This window comes from Plecotus auritus, assembly GCF_963455305.1.
Source record: "Plecotus auritus genome assembly, chromosome: 3".
NCBI classification, from domain to species: domain Eukaryota; kingdom Metazoa; phylum Chordata; class Mammalia; order Chiroptera; family Vespertilionidae; genus Plecotus; species Plecotus auritus.
Window position 1 is genome coordinate 24,913,576 of NC_137772.1, and position 17,451 is coordinate 24,931,026.

General features: G+C 41.9%; 2 protein-coding genes across 4 annotated transcripts in view; both read right to left on the reverse strand.

The window, feature by feature from the left end:
• Positions 1-20: 20 nt before the first annotated feature.
• PLPP5 (phospholipid phosphatase 5) lies at positions 21-5,444 on the reverse strand. Of its 2 annotated transcripts, none has more exons than XM_080658559.1 (7): positions 5,252-5,444; positions 5,012-5,120; positions 4,565-4,655; positions 3,844-3,907; positions 3,209-3,333; positions 2,164-2,334; positions 21-1,415 (listed from the first exon to the last, which is right to left on the reverse strand). In XM_080658559.1, the coding sequence occupies exons 1-7, from the start codon at positions 5,326-5,328 to the stop codon at positions 1,252-1,254; spliced, it is 801 nt and encodes a 266-aa protein (XP_080514685.1). In that variant the 5' UTR covers positions 5,329-5,444; the 3' UTR covers positions 21-1,251. The 2 variants fall into 2 exon arrangements, with proteins under 2 accessions (XP_080514685.1, XP_080514686.1); XM_080658560.1 differs by having other exon boundaries at positions 36-1,415; positions 3,239-3,333.
• A 5,558-nt stretch (positions 5,445-11,002) lies between these two features.
• Positions 11,003-17,451, reverse strand: part of NSD3 (nuclear receptor binding SET domain protein 3) — a 111,578-nt gene continuing 105,129 nt past the window's right edge. For both annotated transcript variants that reach the window (XM_080662233.1, XM_080662232.1), the window contains 5 exons: positions 17,008-17,124; positions 14,904-15,045; positions 13,713-13,819; positions 12,632-12,836; positions 11,003-11,960 (listed from right to left, as the gene is read on the reverse strand). In XM_080662233.1, the coding sequence (XP_080518359.1) occupies positions 11,719-11,960; positions 12,632-12,836; positions 13,713-13,819; positions 14,904-15,045; positions 17,008-17,124 (813 nt within the window). In that variant the 3' untranslated portion in view covers positions 11,003-11,718. The remainder of the gene's footprint in view (positions 11,961-12,631; positions 12,837-13,712; positions 13,820-14,903; positions 15,046-17,007; positions 17,125-17,451) is intronic.

Genomic DNA, 17,451 nt, shown 5'->3' on the forward strand with positions numbered 1-17,451 from the left:
ACACTTAAGTAGAAAAAACACACATTCACCATTTTATTTGAGTATCACATTTACTAAAGGGAAAAGATACACTGAAAATATGTTATAGAAATTAATGTATAAGAAGAGGTCATATTTAACATATAATCTCAATAAAGAGAAAGTTAGTTGTAGGTACTAGAGCATCCGTTCTAATGATATCCTGTAATTGTTCCTTTTAGTTCACTGTGAAGAAGGGACAGAAAAAGATTTGTCCTTCAGATAATGATCTCTGTAATTTTTCTTTCCTGCCTTTCCCAGTTGGCAAAGTTGATGCATTTGGGAAGATCTTCAGTCATGAAGGAAGAGAAAGCTCATGAGCACAGTTAAGGACAAATGAGGTAGAAACAGTCATCAGTTATTAGCACTGAAACCACACTTCTAACCATTTTCTTTTTTATTGTGTTTACTTAGTAATTTGACAAATCATTTATGTCCACAGTATTAAAAATAGCACTATCTAGCTGAACTTGGATAAGATATGCAAAGCAGTGTTAAACCAGCCAGAAACGGATACTCCCCTAGTTAAGACTTGATGGAATTGTCACCAGAGAAAGTAAATGGAAACAAAATAATTTAGTTGGTCATGCCCTAAATTTTAAGATTTTGAGGTATGAGAAATGAAGTTTTGAGAATTGACTCTAGCTTTTAGGATAAAGTAGGGCTATGTAAAGGCTTCTTTGTGACAAGATCCTTCTAAGAAAGGCATTTATGCCCTAGCCAGTTTAGTTGATAGAGTGTCAGCCTATGGACTGAAGGATCTCGGGTTCGATTCCAGTCAAGGGTACGTACTTCGCTTGGAGGCTCAATCCTCAGGATTGGAGTGCGTGTCTTTCCCACATTGATGTTTCTCGTTTCTCTCCCCCTCCCTCCCACAAAAAATATCCTTGGGTGAGGATTAACAACAACAACAAAAGGCATTATATGTAGAAACACTTCTGTAGGTCTTAGGATACCAATCTTACGAACCAGATTCGTACGCTGTTGGAGTAGTATTGAAAGCTCTCTCATGAGAATGTGTGGCATACAGTAGTGAAAAGGAACCTTGTGACTCCTCATAATGAATTCATGTGAGCAGGGGCAAAACTGCATAATCATACGGAACAGAATGAAATGCTGATGTCCTCACTTGTATCTTTTAACAGGTCAAAAGGTAGGAAATTCTTGTCTTCCCATGATCCAGAGAGGAGGGGCTGATTCACCTATTCTTCTCAATGGAGGTAGCTCCAATTTCTAAATATCAAGAGGATAAGGATCCATAGAATTCTTTTGTGCAGTAGGAAGTACAAGTCTGTTGTGAAATGGTTTATGGCATTCTGCATCAGTCAGAGGAGGGTAATACTGCCGGTAGCAGACATAGGCAAATGTCAGGCCAATCACGGATCCAATTAGTACATCTGAAGAGAGAGAAGATGAAGTCTTAATCATATTAGACTCTTCAATCATGCCAGACAGCACACAGTATAGAGAACTTGGCCCTCCAGGTTATTCTCATTGTTTGGGCTGCAAAAACCCAGGATTAGGGCTTTCTCAGTTTGATCAGAAAGTTTACAGGATTATCAGATTGTTCTCTAAGCACCAAAGCAAAACACATTTTTAGTTAAGTAAGTATAAGAAGGCTTTTTCAAGTACATTAGGTTGATTTTTTTTTTAAATTCAGAAGAATAACAGGTTTACTTCATGCTATTAATTTTCATTGTTTTCGCCACTTAAAGAGTTCTAGAGGAAGGAATAAACTCTTCAGGAGTTGTCTCTCTTCTCAAAAAATTAGTTTACATTCCTTGAATTTTAGTTTCATTTCTGGACAAGATCTCATGACAATTTGATTTTTATTTTAAGACAGTAAATAAATTTGAGGTTTGTTGTAAAACATTTCTTATAGTTTATTCTAAATTTATGATGCCTCAAAATAATGAAAAAATTAGGACATTAATTCTTAGTTATCTGCTTAAAAGGTCCAGTCTCCTTTCTCATCTTCCATGTAGTTATAAATGCATTCTCTTAGTATAGGCCCCAGACCATCCCATACTCACGGGTTTATTCATTCAACAGACTCTTAGTGAGTGTCTCCTCTGTGCCAGGTGCTGGAGATAAAATGATGAGTGATAGATACATGGAAGCTTCCAGGGCATGAAGACTGCTTACCTTGCCAGTGATGCTTATAGTCACAGGTGCGGGACAGTGCAATCACAGTTGCTAAAAGCAGAGGTGACAGAAAGGCACAGAACCTCCAAGATTTTCCACGGCCTTGTGGTGTGAAGCAGTGTAACTTCCCTGCCAGGTAGAAGGAAGCAAAGGCCAGCCCAGCAAATGCAACTAGAAGAGGGAAAACCTGTAAGTGTATGTCTTTTAAAGGAAGCTACTCACTAATCTACAGGTAGGAGGCCAGGGGACATGAACATATTTTATCCCTTTTTTTGTATATTTCTGGAGTAGAACACATTGATTATGAGGGAGAGGGAAATTAAAGGAAAAATTAAACACTTTATTTTGTGTTCCAAAGCTAATATCCTAAGAATAGTTTTTGGAGTACTAGTTGTATGACTTGGGGCAGGTTACTTTACTTCTCAATGCCTTAGTTTTCTCATGTATAAATGGGAATCATAAAAATAGTAGTACCCACTTCATTGGGCTAGTATAGTGTCAAATGAGGTAGAATCTAAAATGCTTTCTACTGGCTGGTGTGGCTCAGTGATTGAGAGTCAACCTATGAATCAGAAGGTCACGGTACGATTCCTGGTTGGGGGCTCAATCCCCAGTGTGGGTATGCAGGAGGCAGCACTTGATGATTCTCTCTCATCAATGACGTTTCTATCTATTTCCCTTCCCCTCTGAAATCAATAAAAATGTATTTTAAAAAATAAAATGCTTTTCAAAACAGCTGACACATAGTGTCAAAGGTTAGTTAATATTTCTATGACTAGTACCAGATTGTAGGATCGAACAAATAATACATTAGTAATAAAATGTTCAAATCTCAGGAAGGTAAACTACCTCCCCTATTCTTGAATATTTACCCTAATATTGAGGCTCAGGCTTGTGAAATCTTGGGGTTCTTAAAGATGGGGGGTGTCTCCAATTTCTAGATACAAGAACAAGAGTAGTATGATGTTTCCATCCTCACAAGCTTCCTACATTAATTGCAATGATCCCCCAAACCATAGAAGTAGAGTCCACATGGTGGGCATACAGGAAGAATGTCCACTAGGGAAGCTCTTACGGCCCTCATTCACCACATCCTTATCTCCCGTGCACGTCAAGTCAGAATGGGCTTGCCCATCAGGGAAGCAGCGGTAGAAGAAGTCCGGGCGTGGCCTGGAAGAAATGAGCAGATGTCATTTCCGGTCACAACTCCAGAAATTATATCTTAGTGTATCAGACATCCATAATCCTGTTAACTGTTGGTTAAATAGTGTCCAGGCAAAATAATGAGATTGGATTAGTATAGTCACCACTAGAGAAAAGCCTTATTTCCAGGGTGAGTATTTAATTCGGGGGATGGGGGGAGTGAGGGAGGAAGCCAAGCCAGCACAGGTGGTTTTATTTTGGCACATGGTTACCTTTTAGGGCAAAGAGCAAGTCACAGTGCAGCTTCGGGGGGTACTCTAGAGGACACTGAACACTGCTGTGGGTGTCAATGGGAAATGCTGTTTGGGGCCGAAAAGAGCCCAGTGTCACCCGCAGGACTGAGGGGCAGGGAAGGGAGCAAGAACAGGCTGAGAATAAAGAAGGATAAGGAGAAAGATGTGTGCCGGAGTGCCATCAACCATCTCTCCTGCCGAGGGAAGGCTGAGGCAGGCACTGGTGCTCCCTCTTGTCACTTACCTCCCCACTATCAGCTTTATTGTGTTGGTAAAGACACCATTCAGAACCAGGGCAAGGCTGGCAGCTGGAGGACAAAGAAACCTATCGTTAGTGGCATCCGTCTCGAAGGAATTGCATGGTCACTGTGCATGGTCTCAGTGACAAGCCATGGCCTTTCTGAGATGGAGGAATGGTCGGGCTCAAGCTGACTATAAAAATGGTTCTGGCCCTGGCCGGCGTGGCTCAGTGGTGAATGCCAGCGGCGTACCAAAAGGGTCTCGGTTCAACTTATCCTGGTTGTTGCAGTTTCGATCCCTGGCCTGTTGGGACGTGTGCCGGAGGCAACCAATTGATGTGTCTCTGTCACATCGATGTTTCTATCTCTCTCTTTCCCTTTGACTCTCTCTGAAAATCAGTGGAAAAAAATATCCTCAGATGTGGATTAACAATAACAACAACATTATTCTGGCCCTCAACAATTGACCGTTCAGTTGTGGCACAGGGAGAAGTTCTGTGCCGGCTGAAGCCGTTTCTGAGGCACACATAATCCAGGGCATGCAGGCCATCTGTGAGGTTGAAAGTTCTTACAGTGCTATTTCTCTGTCTCCTAGGGTAACAAGTGGGGTCCAGGGCAGATACAAGTACTTCAGGAATGTAGAACTCAGTGGCTTCCACACTGAGGCCACAACCCTGCCTTCTCATTCCAGCACTAAGACGCCAGCTGGAAAGGGTTAGCTCTTACCCAGGCAGGCTTGTTTGCTGTCCGTTGTGTCCGCCTGCTTGAGACATTTGGCCAGGAGGATCAGAGACAGTGGGGAGAGAGATGCAATGACCTGAACCAGAACATGTCAAAGGTTAACAATCAAACAAAACCGCAAAACCAGTTGGTAAAGGAGCTCCACAGGGAGAGGGATGGAAGTGACAGAACTCATATGTGAGACCCAACTGCTTCCCAGGAAAGACAAACTCAGCCTCTCTAATGGCCCAGCGCCCTCGGGAGCGCACTGGCGAGGGCACCCTAAATCTGGCTCTTCAACATGAGGAAGCAACATCTTAGCACATCAACAAAGGTAGTAATACGCCTCCCACAAAGACCATTTCGGAGCCAGAATGACCACTTTGGCTTCCCAGCATTAAAGCTCAGTAAGCAGTCCCAAGGGGCAGGCGGAAGGGCTCGTCCTCCACGCACAAACATCGACTTGGTAGGGAAATACTCTGCTTCCACATACGGATTCCGGTACAGCCACATCTCCTCAGGCTGGATAAGCCTCTGGAAGGGCGGGAGAAGCTCTGTTACCCTGAAGAGAAACAAAAAGTGCAGAGCACGTTGGTCTGCTTCCCTCTGGCTCCCCGCGACCTCGGGGGATCCTCCTACCCGGTCCATGCAACAGGGTGTCGGGCCCTGGGGTCCGATCTGTAAGCCGCTTACAGGAAGGCCGTGAACAGTGCGATCCGCACGCCCAGTTCGGCCCAGAAGGCCTCCGCTGCCTTCCTCATCCGAGCCATGCCACCGCTGCCGCCGCCGCTGCTCAGCCCAGACGCGCGCTGACGTGGCAGCTGCTGCGGCGAGGACGCGAGCCCGCCCCTGAGGCCGGGTCTCAGCGGCCGTCAGCGCCCGCTGGTGGGCACTCGGGGAACTGCAGGCAGGGGAGTCGCTCAGCCCCTTACCCTGGCCAGGTCAGCGGCAGCTTGGCGTATTCTCAGATCACCTAGCAAGAGGGATGGAAGGCAAGCAGTGCTGTTCTCCGGTACATGGTACGGTCGGCAAGGAGCTAGTTCCCAGTGCCCTGCCACGCAGCAGGCTACCTTCCCGTCTGATAAACCAGTGGAATGAAAGTGATTTCAACCTCCCAGTCATTCTCCAAGGCCCTTTCCTCCACGAACACAAAACGAAACCCTTGCATTTGCGGGTCCCAGTTTATCAGCAGCATTGCATTTTGAAGGAAGATGTGCTTAACTCTCACAGAACTTGCTGTGCTGCAGGCCTTGCTGACTGAGGGTTGGCACACTGGGTGGGGCAGCACCGCAGCCAGTGCCCTCCCTCCCAGGAAGGCCTCTGGCCCAGTGACTATAGCAAGAAACTACATACAGGCAATGAACAAGTCCACATATTTAATTTGGAACATACAGGACAATTTATTGAAGTCAATCTCAAGCAAAATCTGAAATCAGTGGAATGTCATTAAAAACCTTTCCGAATTAATCCTCATGGAAGCAAAAAAACCCCAACAAAACAAACCACATTTGAGTTCCAAAGTATTTATAAAATAAAAAAGGCAACATCTCAGTAAATATAATATACAAAAATTGTATATTCTACCAGCACAGACAGCAGTAAGCAGCTTAAATATTACAGGCAATCCTAAATATACGATAACGAGTCAATAAGCTATCTATATACAGGTTAACCAAGCTTTGCACACTTCACACTATGCAGTAAAACATAGGCCAATCAACAAAATCCCCAAAATATATATCTTGAAGTCTGTGTGGCAACATCAAGTCAATATACAGTAATGCCCTAGTGAAACACCCCCAGGAAAATGGTCACTAATCCTTTAGTGTCGAGCTTCTAGCCAAGTCACAGAAACTCAGAAGAGATTGACTTTAGTGAATATTGGTGCTTTGTTATTAAAGACTCAAGTCTCAAGTGATTTAGGTGAAATAACATTTCACAGGATCTACAAAGTTTATTACAGATAAAGTACAGAAATAACCAATCTACAAAGGTTGTTATCATAGATAAAGATCACAAGAAAATGAAAACAGAATCTGTTGGTATCTGTGTTTGTGCAATATCACAAGTGGGTAAAAATGAATTTCTCATATCAATTCAAATTTGCACACACCCTTGTATATAAAAAGAATCTTATTATTAGCCAGTTGTAATAATCATTTGGCAACTTGGTTGTCTGTGGCAATAATTATTTTCTTTTTAACATAGAGTATGTGACAGCACAAATGAAATAAAGAGAGATATAAACAAATTTTATCCACTCCACTTCCAAACTGACAAGAATACCATACCAATACCTAATCCAGATAATCTGCATTCACACATATCAGAAGTCTGTGGTGGGCAGGGAAGGGAGTACTGGAACCTGAGGGTGCTTCTTGCCAATATGCAGACAGAGTGATGTCACATAACAAAACTAAGGACTGAATACATGACTTTGGCAACTACTCATCTTTTCCTTTTACTTACTGTTAATGACTTTCAGAGGCTACCAAAAAACAGGTAACTCTCTTTCTCCTCCCCCTTTATACGTATGTGCCACGAGCACCTCAACTGGTCACTTAAGCAATGGACAAAAAAAAAAAATGGTTTTTAAACACACAGGTTACACCCAGCATTTCAAGAGTGTAACGTAAGTGCAAATTCCCCCACCCCCTTCCCAGGCAGGCATACATTAGAAAGAAGAGGTGCTTGGGTTGACAAAATGATAAAGAACATACAAGGGAAATATTCACCAAAAAGCTGCTGGCTTCCCCTGCAGGAGTCTCTCCTCAGATGTGAACATTAGATCTGAGAAACCTGCTGTGAACAGATCTCCCACTTGCAGAACTTCACCTTTAATTCGTGTGAAAGAGGATGAGAGACTAGGCTATTTTCAAAACAGTGTATAAAACAATGCTTTCTACTTCATAAATTTTAAAGTAACTGTTAAAATAAGGAGAATCTGAACAATTTCAAGTACTTAAAACACCTGAATTCATGAGGCAGAGGTCTCAAAGTTAAAGTGACTACTTCGCACCTGTGGTAAACATCATCGTCCCCCTCCCTTACCCTACTGCCCCACCCCCTCTTCTCCCTGTGCCCCAACCCAGATAAAAGTTGATAGATTTCAGTATATACAAATTTCCAACTTTTCAATATTTGTTAATACATGACAAAGCTGTCTAATTATATCTATGCCCTAGCTAATCTGAAAATGGGAGAAAGTTCTCCTCTTTGTTGACAAATAACCACAGACCAATTCTATGTGGCCCTAGGTCAAAGGAAATTATTCCAAATGGTCATTTCATGTCTGCAGCAACTTGGACAACTCGGGGGTGGCTAGATACATCAGCCTTGTAAGAAGTATTACAAGTCTAACGGACACTGCCCACAGAGCAGCTTCCCAGTACCATCATACCTCATGTACAAGCACAGCACTCGTAAGCTTCCCAAGTGGTGACTGTCTTCTTATCCTGCTGGGACATAGCAAGTGGCAGCACCTTGACTTTAAGGTGAACGTTAAAGGAAGCTTTGTGTTTAAAAATGAAACAAAAGACAAGCAACCAATGCTGGGTAGTCCAGAGATTACATTCTGTACAGTGGCCTATGTATCTGTTTCCAAACTGCAGATCTGGTTGGACCCTGATTGGAACACATACCATGCAACCAACAACTCCAAAAGGAGACCCTATTTCATGAACCAGGAAAGTTGCCCAACAACCTGCCCCGTCGGGGAGTCCTTTACATGATCACCTCAGAATTGCACAACATTATTTACAAATATTTGGGAATGGCAGAAGGGAACTGGAGCAGTCTTACCTGCCCCCATTATTATTTTAGTTTTGAGGTATGTTCCTGCCTTGAACATACAAGTTTCGATGGTTCTAAAAGTAAGCCTATTCTGTAACTTAGGCCAGATTATTTTGGAGAGTTAGGATGGAATGGGAGCTTGTTCACAAACATAAAGTAACCCCCCTCACCCTCATTCCAGCCCTGGTCCAACACGGAAGAAGTGACTGTGTCCTCGGGCTGCTTCAGCCTTCCCAGCCGCTCCTGCTTCTCGTGCCGGCCACGCATGGCCCAGCCCCTCTCCCCACTGCTCAGCGCCTGGAACTTTTAATCAGGGTTTCATCTTCAGTTGTTACTGATCCAATTTCTGATGCTTTATGCTGATTATGAAAAATCTTATCTTCACTTCTTCCTCCCAAGAATTAACATGAGGTTAAAAAAAATACCACCATTATCCCAAGCTGCTTTAAGTTATTTCATTTTGGACAATAATAAAAACCAACCATGTATGCTCTGACCACATACAGATTTAAAAGTTAACAAATACCAGCCTCAGACTGAGTGAGCAATGTGTGTGTGGAATATTTCACTGGGGAAGCACAGGCAAGCACAGTGCATGTATACTATGCACACTTAAAGCACAACTTACTCTTTTTCTGCTTCCAGAACCTGCAACTTCACAATGTATTCAATAGTCAACAGTGACACGATGGCGGTGTAAGAGCTCCTTGGCACTGGCATGACTAAAGCCATTTTTTACACCACGAACGAACACTCATGCACAGACCCAGAGCTAGGGTTAGCTATTTTGTTTTCTGCCCTGATTTCTGAAATGACAGAACAATCCTATTAGCCACCCCGCCCCCCAAATTAAGCAGGCTCAGCAGAGCTCTGTTATAGATACACAAACAAAATGTGACACAATGAAGAACTGCATAAAAATACTTAAACCTAAGGTATTTGTAGTTTATAGACTAGACCCTGGCTTACCATATAAAAGTCATCAGATATCAAATAGCACTAAGGAGATAAGATTTCATGTTGGATATTGTTTTAACAAGTTACATTTTGAATATGAAAGGAAATCCTTCATGTTAGTAAGTTTAGAAAAGCAAACATTTATCATATATATATAGAAAATAAAGTTTTAGTATGATAAAACCTAGATTTTCTTAAATTATTTTTTAAAAGGACATCAAGCTATATAATTGTTCAAGAGCAAAGGTTAGTGTTTTGGTGAGATGTAACCCATGTTACTTGTAGCAATTACAGTTGCTAACATGTATAGCATTTTCCATTTTGCTCTTTCTTTTGGGACCATATCTAATCAATAGAACTATCGGAGGCCCAATAAGTTACCTCAAAATTGCCAGAATCAGGCAAGTGGCAGTTTAGGAGCTTAAGTAAAGGAACTGTAGTGTTGTTTTTCCTGTTTTGCCCCCCCCCCCAACAACACAAAATCCAGTATCATTGCACATTTACATACAAAAAAAAGAGAGGCACAAAACAGCTTTTCTTCTTTTTTCCAGAGAAGAGCTCTAAATTGGTAAGAAAAAGAAACACACATAACACAACTGAAGGAGTGTGGTAGAGCATCTACCCTCCCTACCTTCATAAGGTTACTAGGTACTTCTTGAGGGAAAATAAATGTTACCAGGTACCAGCAATTAATTGTAAGCAGTCAAAATTCACAGAGAAAGTTAACGTTCATTCAAGCTAATTCTAGACTTCTACTTAGTACAGTGTTACAACAATGTCTGACATTACTAATTATTTCATACAACGAATAATGGAATATACATATTCCTAGGGGTGAAAAGAAAGAGAGTTTTGTGGGCAGACATCCTGGAACTCTTGCATCTATGAGATGCAAGCACCACAGCCAATCGTTTTGGCTAACACTGCTTCCTTGGGAGCTTTTCCTAAGTGGTTCCTAAGATGAAGTGTATTTGTGTGGCTATTATACACCCCGTAGAAGTGCTTCCCCTCCCTTCTTCTATGGGGACACCCTTAAGTACCAGATAATAGCAATTGTTGACATATAACTTTGAGATGTGCCCCCCTCCCACCCCAAATAGGAACTAAACAAAAAAGAGCTATTCAAAAACAATTCAAATTCATCTGTGTAGTTTCACCAGGAAACTTGAGGAGTCAGTTGATAAAGGGAATGTTTGATTAGGAGAGGGAAGCAGAGACAAAATAAAATACCCTTAATTCTTTCCAAGTCAACTAGGGTATGACAGAAAATGGTGCTTATATCATCCAACTTTTTTGGTCTGTGCCTTTCGTCTCCCTCTAGCTGCCTTTACCTGTGTGTCAAGAAATAGGAATGACCCTGGCCAATGTGCTCAGTGGCTGAAAGTTAACCTATGAACCAGGAGGTCATGGTTCAATTCCCTGTTAGGGCACATGCCTGGGTTGTGAGCTCCGTCCCCAGTAGGGGGCGTGCAGGAGGCAGCTGATCAATGATTCTCTCCTATCATTGATGTTTCTATCTTTCTCTCCCTTCCTCTCTGAAATCAATTAAAAAAAAAATATATATATATATATATAAAAGAAATAGGAATGACCATTCTAATACTGCATTCATATCTACATAAATGCACTTCATCAAAAATATCCACTATCAATGGAAAACATTCCAAACTCAGTAAGTGCATCCATTTTTTTTTTCTCCAAACCCAAACCAAAATCACACTATATAACTTTCTAGGTAAAGTTATCATATCACAAAGCCCACATAGTTTAAGACCACAGAGGTAAAATCCACGGAAGCATTTTGTTTTCAAGAGGCCAGATTCAATGCTTCCATAGAACCCTTCTCCAAGGCTATGAAAGACATTTTGAAGGGAAAGATAAGTTAGCCTACCTACTACACAGTAAAGAGGTATATAAAGATCATCATATCCTTTGCTAGAGGGCTTTCTCCAATTCCTACTTAACACACTCACACATACACTGATTAGACTATCTGAACTATACTTCTCAACATTTTAAAAAATGAAAATAAATAAAGGAATGATGGTGACTTTTGCTTTTTACACCCAAGGACTTTACACTTATTTCATTAACAAAACTTTTTCTTTGTTCTTATTTTAAAAGCAAAGACATCTCTTTTTCCAACTGCAAGGCCTTGAAGCAAAATAAAGGGCAAGAAAGGACCAAGGGAATCAAACCCTCCACTCAAGAATCACCAAACCAACAAAATCAAACAAAATCCAGATATCACCAACTGCTTCTGCCTGCAGGACCAGGCTCCCAGTCTCTTAATAAGGCAGCACTGATGTCAAAGGCTTGTACACTGCAGCAGTCTCTCCTTTTACTAACACACCATCTATCTATGTTCTGCTTTTCCTTTTTGTTCAAAGAAAAAGGAAATCACCACCTATTCATTCTTTTGCTTCTTCTCCATGATCTTGTGATTCCAATTTACATTTGATCTTGCTCCAGTATTCTGGTGGCACAGGAGCCCCGGGGTCATGTTCGGAGCAGCAGAGAAGGCCTTCCAGTGCAGAGGGGACCAGAGCTCCCTTCCCATGATCTTTACAGAAGGAACGTGGACAGAATTCACAGAAGGAAACAGCTGCACTGCTGCACTCATCGCACTGATGCCACGGGCACTCCCACTTTCCTAACGGGGTGGATAGGAGGAGAAGAGCCCAAGTTAGTGCCTGTCTTGATTACCCACAAAAAACCCAGGATCCCACCTTCTCTGGAGACTGATCAATTGAATACAACTCCAAATTTCAGCCAAACATTGGTCTGGCTGGGTGAACCATTAGGTACAGATGTGAGATACTGCCCATAATACCTATCTCTTTATATAAAAGCCTAAGTGACTGTTATGACCGAATAACTGGCCAGTAGCTATGACATGCACTGACCACCAGGGGACAGACGCTCAATGCAGGAGCTGCCCCCGGGTGGTCAGTGCGCTCCCACAGCCAACCTCCTGCTGCGGGCCAACCTCCCGTGGTCCCTTGCGCACCCCCCACCCCCTGCTGGCTGGCCCCAATCTGCCCCAATCACCAGCTAGGCCGAGGGACCCCCATCTGTGCACAAATTCGTGCACCAGGCCTCTAGTGGTAATATAAAGGAGAAACCAATCCTTGCTGGCTCATAGGTATCCCAAATTTGCAAACAGACAGATTTTCGCTAGCGTAATTTTTGTTTGTTATGGTTGTTTGTCCTAGTCAATGATTCCTATTCCACCGCTCCACTAAGGACAGTGGACTATATTCTGAGTTACACATAGTTGGCAAAAATGCAAGTCTGAGAAAAGGTCTTAAAGATCTCGCTTACCATATGGTGGCTGAGTCAGGTTAAGGCATAGGAGGTGGTATGCTTTGGGACAGTCCTTTTTGTCACACATGACCAGCTCTCCACCATCTCCACATTGAAAACAGTAATCTTCATGCATCTGCTTTGATTCTGTTTTGATTTTTCGTCTCTTCTGCTTTAACTTAGCATTTCTTGCCCTTTCTTCAGTTGTTGCCACACATGCCGACTGGCAGGAAAAAGGATCACAGTTTAATGATCATAATGCATGAAGCTGTACAGAGAAAGGAAAATCCTACAACACATTCATTTAATTTCATCTGTTGTTCAATTAACTAAAAACACCAGGAGGACTCATCCCATAAGAATATTAAAATAAGCTGGTGTGGCTCAGTTGGTTGGGCTTTGTCCCATGCTCTAAAAGGTGGCCAGGTCAATTCCCGGTCAGAGCACATGCCCAGGTTATGGCTCAAACCCCAGTGGAGGGCATGCAGGAGGCAGCTGATCAATGTTTCTATCGCCCTCTCCTTCTCCCTTCCTCTCTCTCTAAAATTAATAAAAAATGTTTTAAAAAAATTACAAGGACACCGAGATATAATTCACATACCATTAAAGTCACCATTTAAAAAATTATCTTTTTTAAAAAATTGCTTTTAGAGAGAGAGGGGGGAAGGGAGAGAGAGAAACATCGATTTGCTGTGCACTCATTATGTATTCGCTGGTTGATTCTTGTATGTGCCCTGACTGGGGATCAAACCCACAACCTTGGCATGTTGTGACGACACTCTGAGCTACCTGGGCAAAAGTCACCATTTTACAGTATATAATTAAGTGGTTTTTAGTATATTGTGAATTAAAAAAAAAGTTTTCTAAAAGGATTTTGCTAGCTTCAAATTCTATCAGAAATACAAATACATTTTTAGAAACTAATAGGTCTTACTAAGGTATTGGAAAGTCAGTCTAAACTCTGGGTAAACACCACTGAAGATCAGTGAACTAAACCAGGTACCCATTTGCCAGTATTTTCCTGAGATGGTCATAAGCAAACTTTTGCAGTAGCCCCTCCATACTCCTGCTGGCTCAGGGCACGCCCCTGCACACTGACCTTGGGCCGCACTCCAAGAAAACCACTGCAGTTCTCTGCCCCACAGTGGCACTCCGTCCTGCCATTGCCCAGGCAATCCAGGTTATAATTAAAAGTTAACTCCATTCCTAAAACAGAAGAGAAATAATTATTCATATTCAAGTCATGGGGAAGAAGCTGTTGTCATAGAAACCCTCGTAATGAAAAAACGAGACACAATTCTGACATCAACTTTTCCCTCCCCCACATTCTACATCGAAGACAGTGATGGAAAAAAGAAAAAAGGAAAAAAAAAAATAACTAGAGGAAAACATCCCAACCCACCCATAATTACAGCAAAAATAAATATTCTACAAAAGTTGTCACATCCTTTTCATTGAAGTGGTCAAAAACTATATAATAGAGACCAGGATTTGAAATCTCTGTTTAAGAAAAATGAGTTCTAGTTTAGTTTTCTTTTCTGAAGCTAATTTATATTAGTTTCTAAATGAACAATATGTCTGTGGAATTATGATGACCATACCGTTTCCAGTAATTAATGCCTTGTATTATGATCAGAAAAGAGTTCAAAATGCAGGTTTACTATCTACACCAAAGATCCAGTGATTCAAGTTAGGAGGCCCCAGCTTTCTTTTACTGGGCTTGAACAATCTACCATGAGTCTAGAAATACAACTGAAATTCCTTTTAGCTACAGCATTTCACACTCATTTTGCTACAAACTTAACAAAGGAGAAACTAAGATTTGCTGTTAAGATGCTGGATGGGTAAGGAAAAATGAAAACTCTGGCTTCAGAAGTGTTTTATGTCTAATTTGAAACTGAATGATCTTTCAAAATAAAACAACCTCCCCCCACCCCCCAAACAAACCAAGAAACCCAGTGATGTTAACATAGGCTTTTAATACTTTAAAAAAAGAAAACAAAAGCTTACCCATCTGGTTACGTTATATAGACAGCGATAATGTGGAGAATTAATTCAGAAAGACTGTGGATACAGAGACTTCTGTAATATCCTCTCTTACAGAAAGGCTCTTGCTAAGCTCCCCTTTGCAGAACACAGATTTTTACTTCTTATTGGCAGATAACAATTCTAAATATAACTATTTATTTGAATAAATATTTGAGCACCAAACCTTGAAGAATTTCCTGCTTTCAAAGGATATACTTGCTTCCTAGGGAGGGGGGCATGGGGAGCGAGTTACTTTATTTACCTGCAGGAATATCACAAAGAGCAAAAAGTCCAACTCGAACGTCTCCATTCACTGTCCACTTTTGTGTTTCACAGTTTGGATTACAACTGTGGTTCATAAAGCGAGAGTAATTTCCTTTTGGGCCGGCATCAATTATACGGTCCTTCAGAAAGAAAAGAAAGGAAAGGGACCTCTGACATAAAACTAAATATAAAGATCTTAGAAACATCCAATGCAGTCAAGAGCCACCAGGCAGCAGCATTTTGCTACCAGCTGATGCCTGACAAATGCAAATCTGAAAATGTGGTGCTCTCTGTACATTTAATAAGTTATCTACTTTCTCTCATGACTTTCAAGTCAAAACAATCAAGATAAAGTGGAAACAAACAGACCGTAGAATAATGCTTAGAAGATTATCTGGTCTTCCGTTTAGGAAAAGTATTTCTAAGAGAGCTCCGAGTTCAGACAGGTCCTTGTGCTGGGAACAAGGGTGCTGAGCTGTCGGCCCTCCTTTCCTGTTCTGAGCAAGAAGCACAACTAGAAGAGGGCTAGAAGGCTCAGGGGTCAGGCCATGAAGAGCAAGTAGGAAAAATGAAACTTCTCTTCTGAATAAAGACTTGCAGATTTGATTGATGGAAAGGATGTACTCAAGCATGTTAAACTCGTGGCCCGCCGGCCCTGAGTTTGACATGCTCGAGTGGTTTTCCTTTTTTTTTTCCTTTTCGATTAGCAATAATCACACCTCAGATAAGCCTCACTGGCTATGATACTGCCACTGTGAAAAGCTGATAGTTTTTTATTTGTTCTAATTTTACTTGAAATTCAGTACAAACCTCCCTATTGGGCCCCTAAATTTAAATTCTGATAATCTGGATAAGTCCTATAAGATGGATCCTCTGAGTGTTGAAAAGATGGCTGGAGGGGTCACTGGCAGTGAAGATAGGATTTAGGAGCCAATCGACAATCTATATATATATATAAAAGCCCAGTGACCGTTATGGCGGAATGACCAGAATGACTGGTCGCTATGAAGTGCACTGACCAGCAGGGGGCAGACGCTCAGTTCAGGAGCTGCCCCTGGTGGTCAGTGGACTCCCACAGCGGGAGCATGCTCAGCCAGAAGCCAGGCTCATGGCTGGCGAGTGCAGCGGCGGTGGCAGGAGCCTCTCCCGCCTCCGCGGCAGCACAAAGGAGCGGTGAGCCAAGCGGTAAGGAGCAAGCAGGCGGTGGTTAGGAGTAAGCAGTCAGATGGTGAGGAGCGAGCCGTCAGGTGGTAAGGAGCAAACAGGCAGGCAGTTAGGAGCAAGGGGTCCCAGATTGCGAGAGGGCGCAAGGTGGGCTGAACCCCCGCCCTTGCATAAATTTTATGCATCGGGCCTCTAGTCATAAATAAATGGCATTGTATGTTTATGGAATATATATTCATGAAAGCTGTAAAAAGTTTCAAACAATACCATATGGGTTAAAATAACATTTCTTTTACATGATCTCCAGTTCTTAACTTTAATGACATTCTGACTCGGTTTTAGGAATGGCCTGGAACACAGGAAACATGGGTACTAATCTTCGCTCTTCATTAAACTGTAACAAGGTATTCAACCATTTACCATGGCTAGACCCCACTTTCTTGTCCTCTGTAAATCAGAAGACGAGTGAAGAAATCGAATGAGATAATGGACACAGTGTGCATCAAGTAGGACTTACAACCAGCAGTTCCATCATTTCTCTTATGACAGCATCCATTTCTCCTAACTCATTAAAAAGTTTAAATGTGCAGAACAATTTTCAGAGTTAGAATTTTTGCTAAATATGAACTTTAGTGGTGGCTTATAACTCCTTCCCTCCTTCAGTGATAAAGCAACTGAGGGCAAGTCTTTCAGTGCCTAAGAGGAGCTGGGACCAGAATCCAGGTGTCAACCTTTCCTGCTTCCCTCTCACTCGCAATGCTGTCTCACATGACCTGTGCAAGGCTGCAGCAAGCATTCATTTTGTGTTCTGGTATAATTAGCACATTATAGTGGGGAGCACACTGGCTACTGCTGATCATTATACTTTGCCTGAAAAAATCAAATTAGAGGAAACAGTTCAACCTAAGATCATGAAAATAAAAACAAAGTAATTTTACCTTGGTGACAGTTAACATATAAAAATTGGTTACACTGTTCTCGTGGGCTCGCTTGATTCGCAATCTGCATTCTTCTTCATCAATTAATTCGCCAACATATTCATTTACAAATTCACCCTACAGGGAAGCATGCAATATGTAAATGTGAAATCAGTGTATTATATTAGAAAGCGTTCCTTAACACAACATGTATGATCCAAGAGAATTAACCAAAAAGAACCAAAGAATGTAACTTCAACCATAAAAACAAATAGTTGCTGTTATTCATGCGCATTCAGGTGGCACTATTTTTCTTGTACCAGTGCTGCAAAATATAATGATCTGCTTGTCTATTTTGCTGACAATATTATGTCCATAGTCCAAGTGACACAGTTATGGTCCATCATTGGGCCCTGGGATAAGGCAACCTCGAGCCTCTGAAACTGTACTACAACATTATAAACC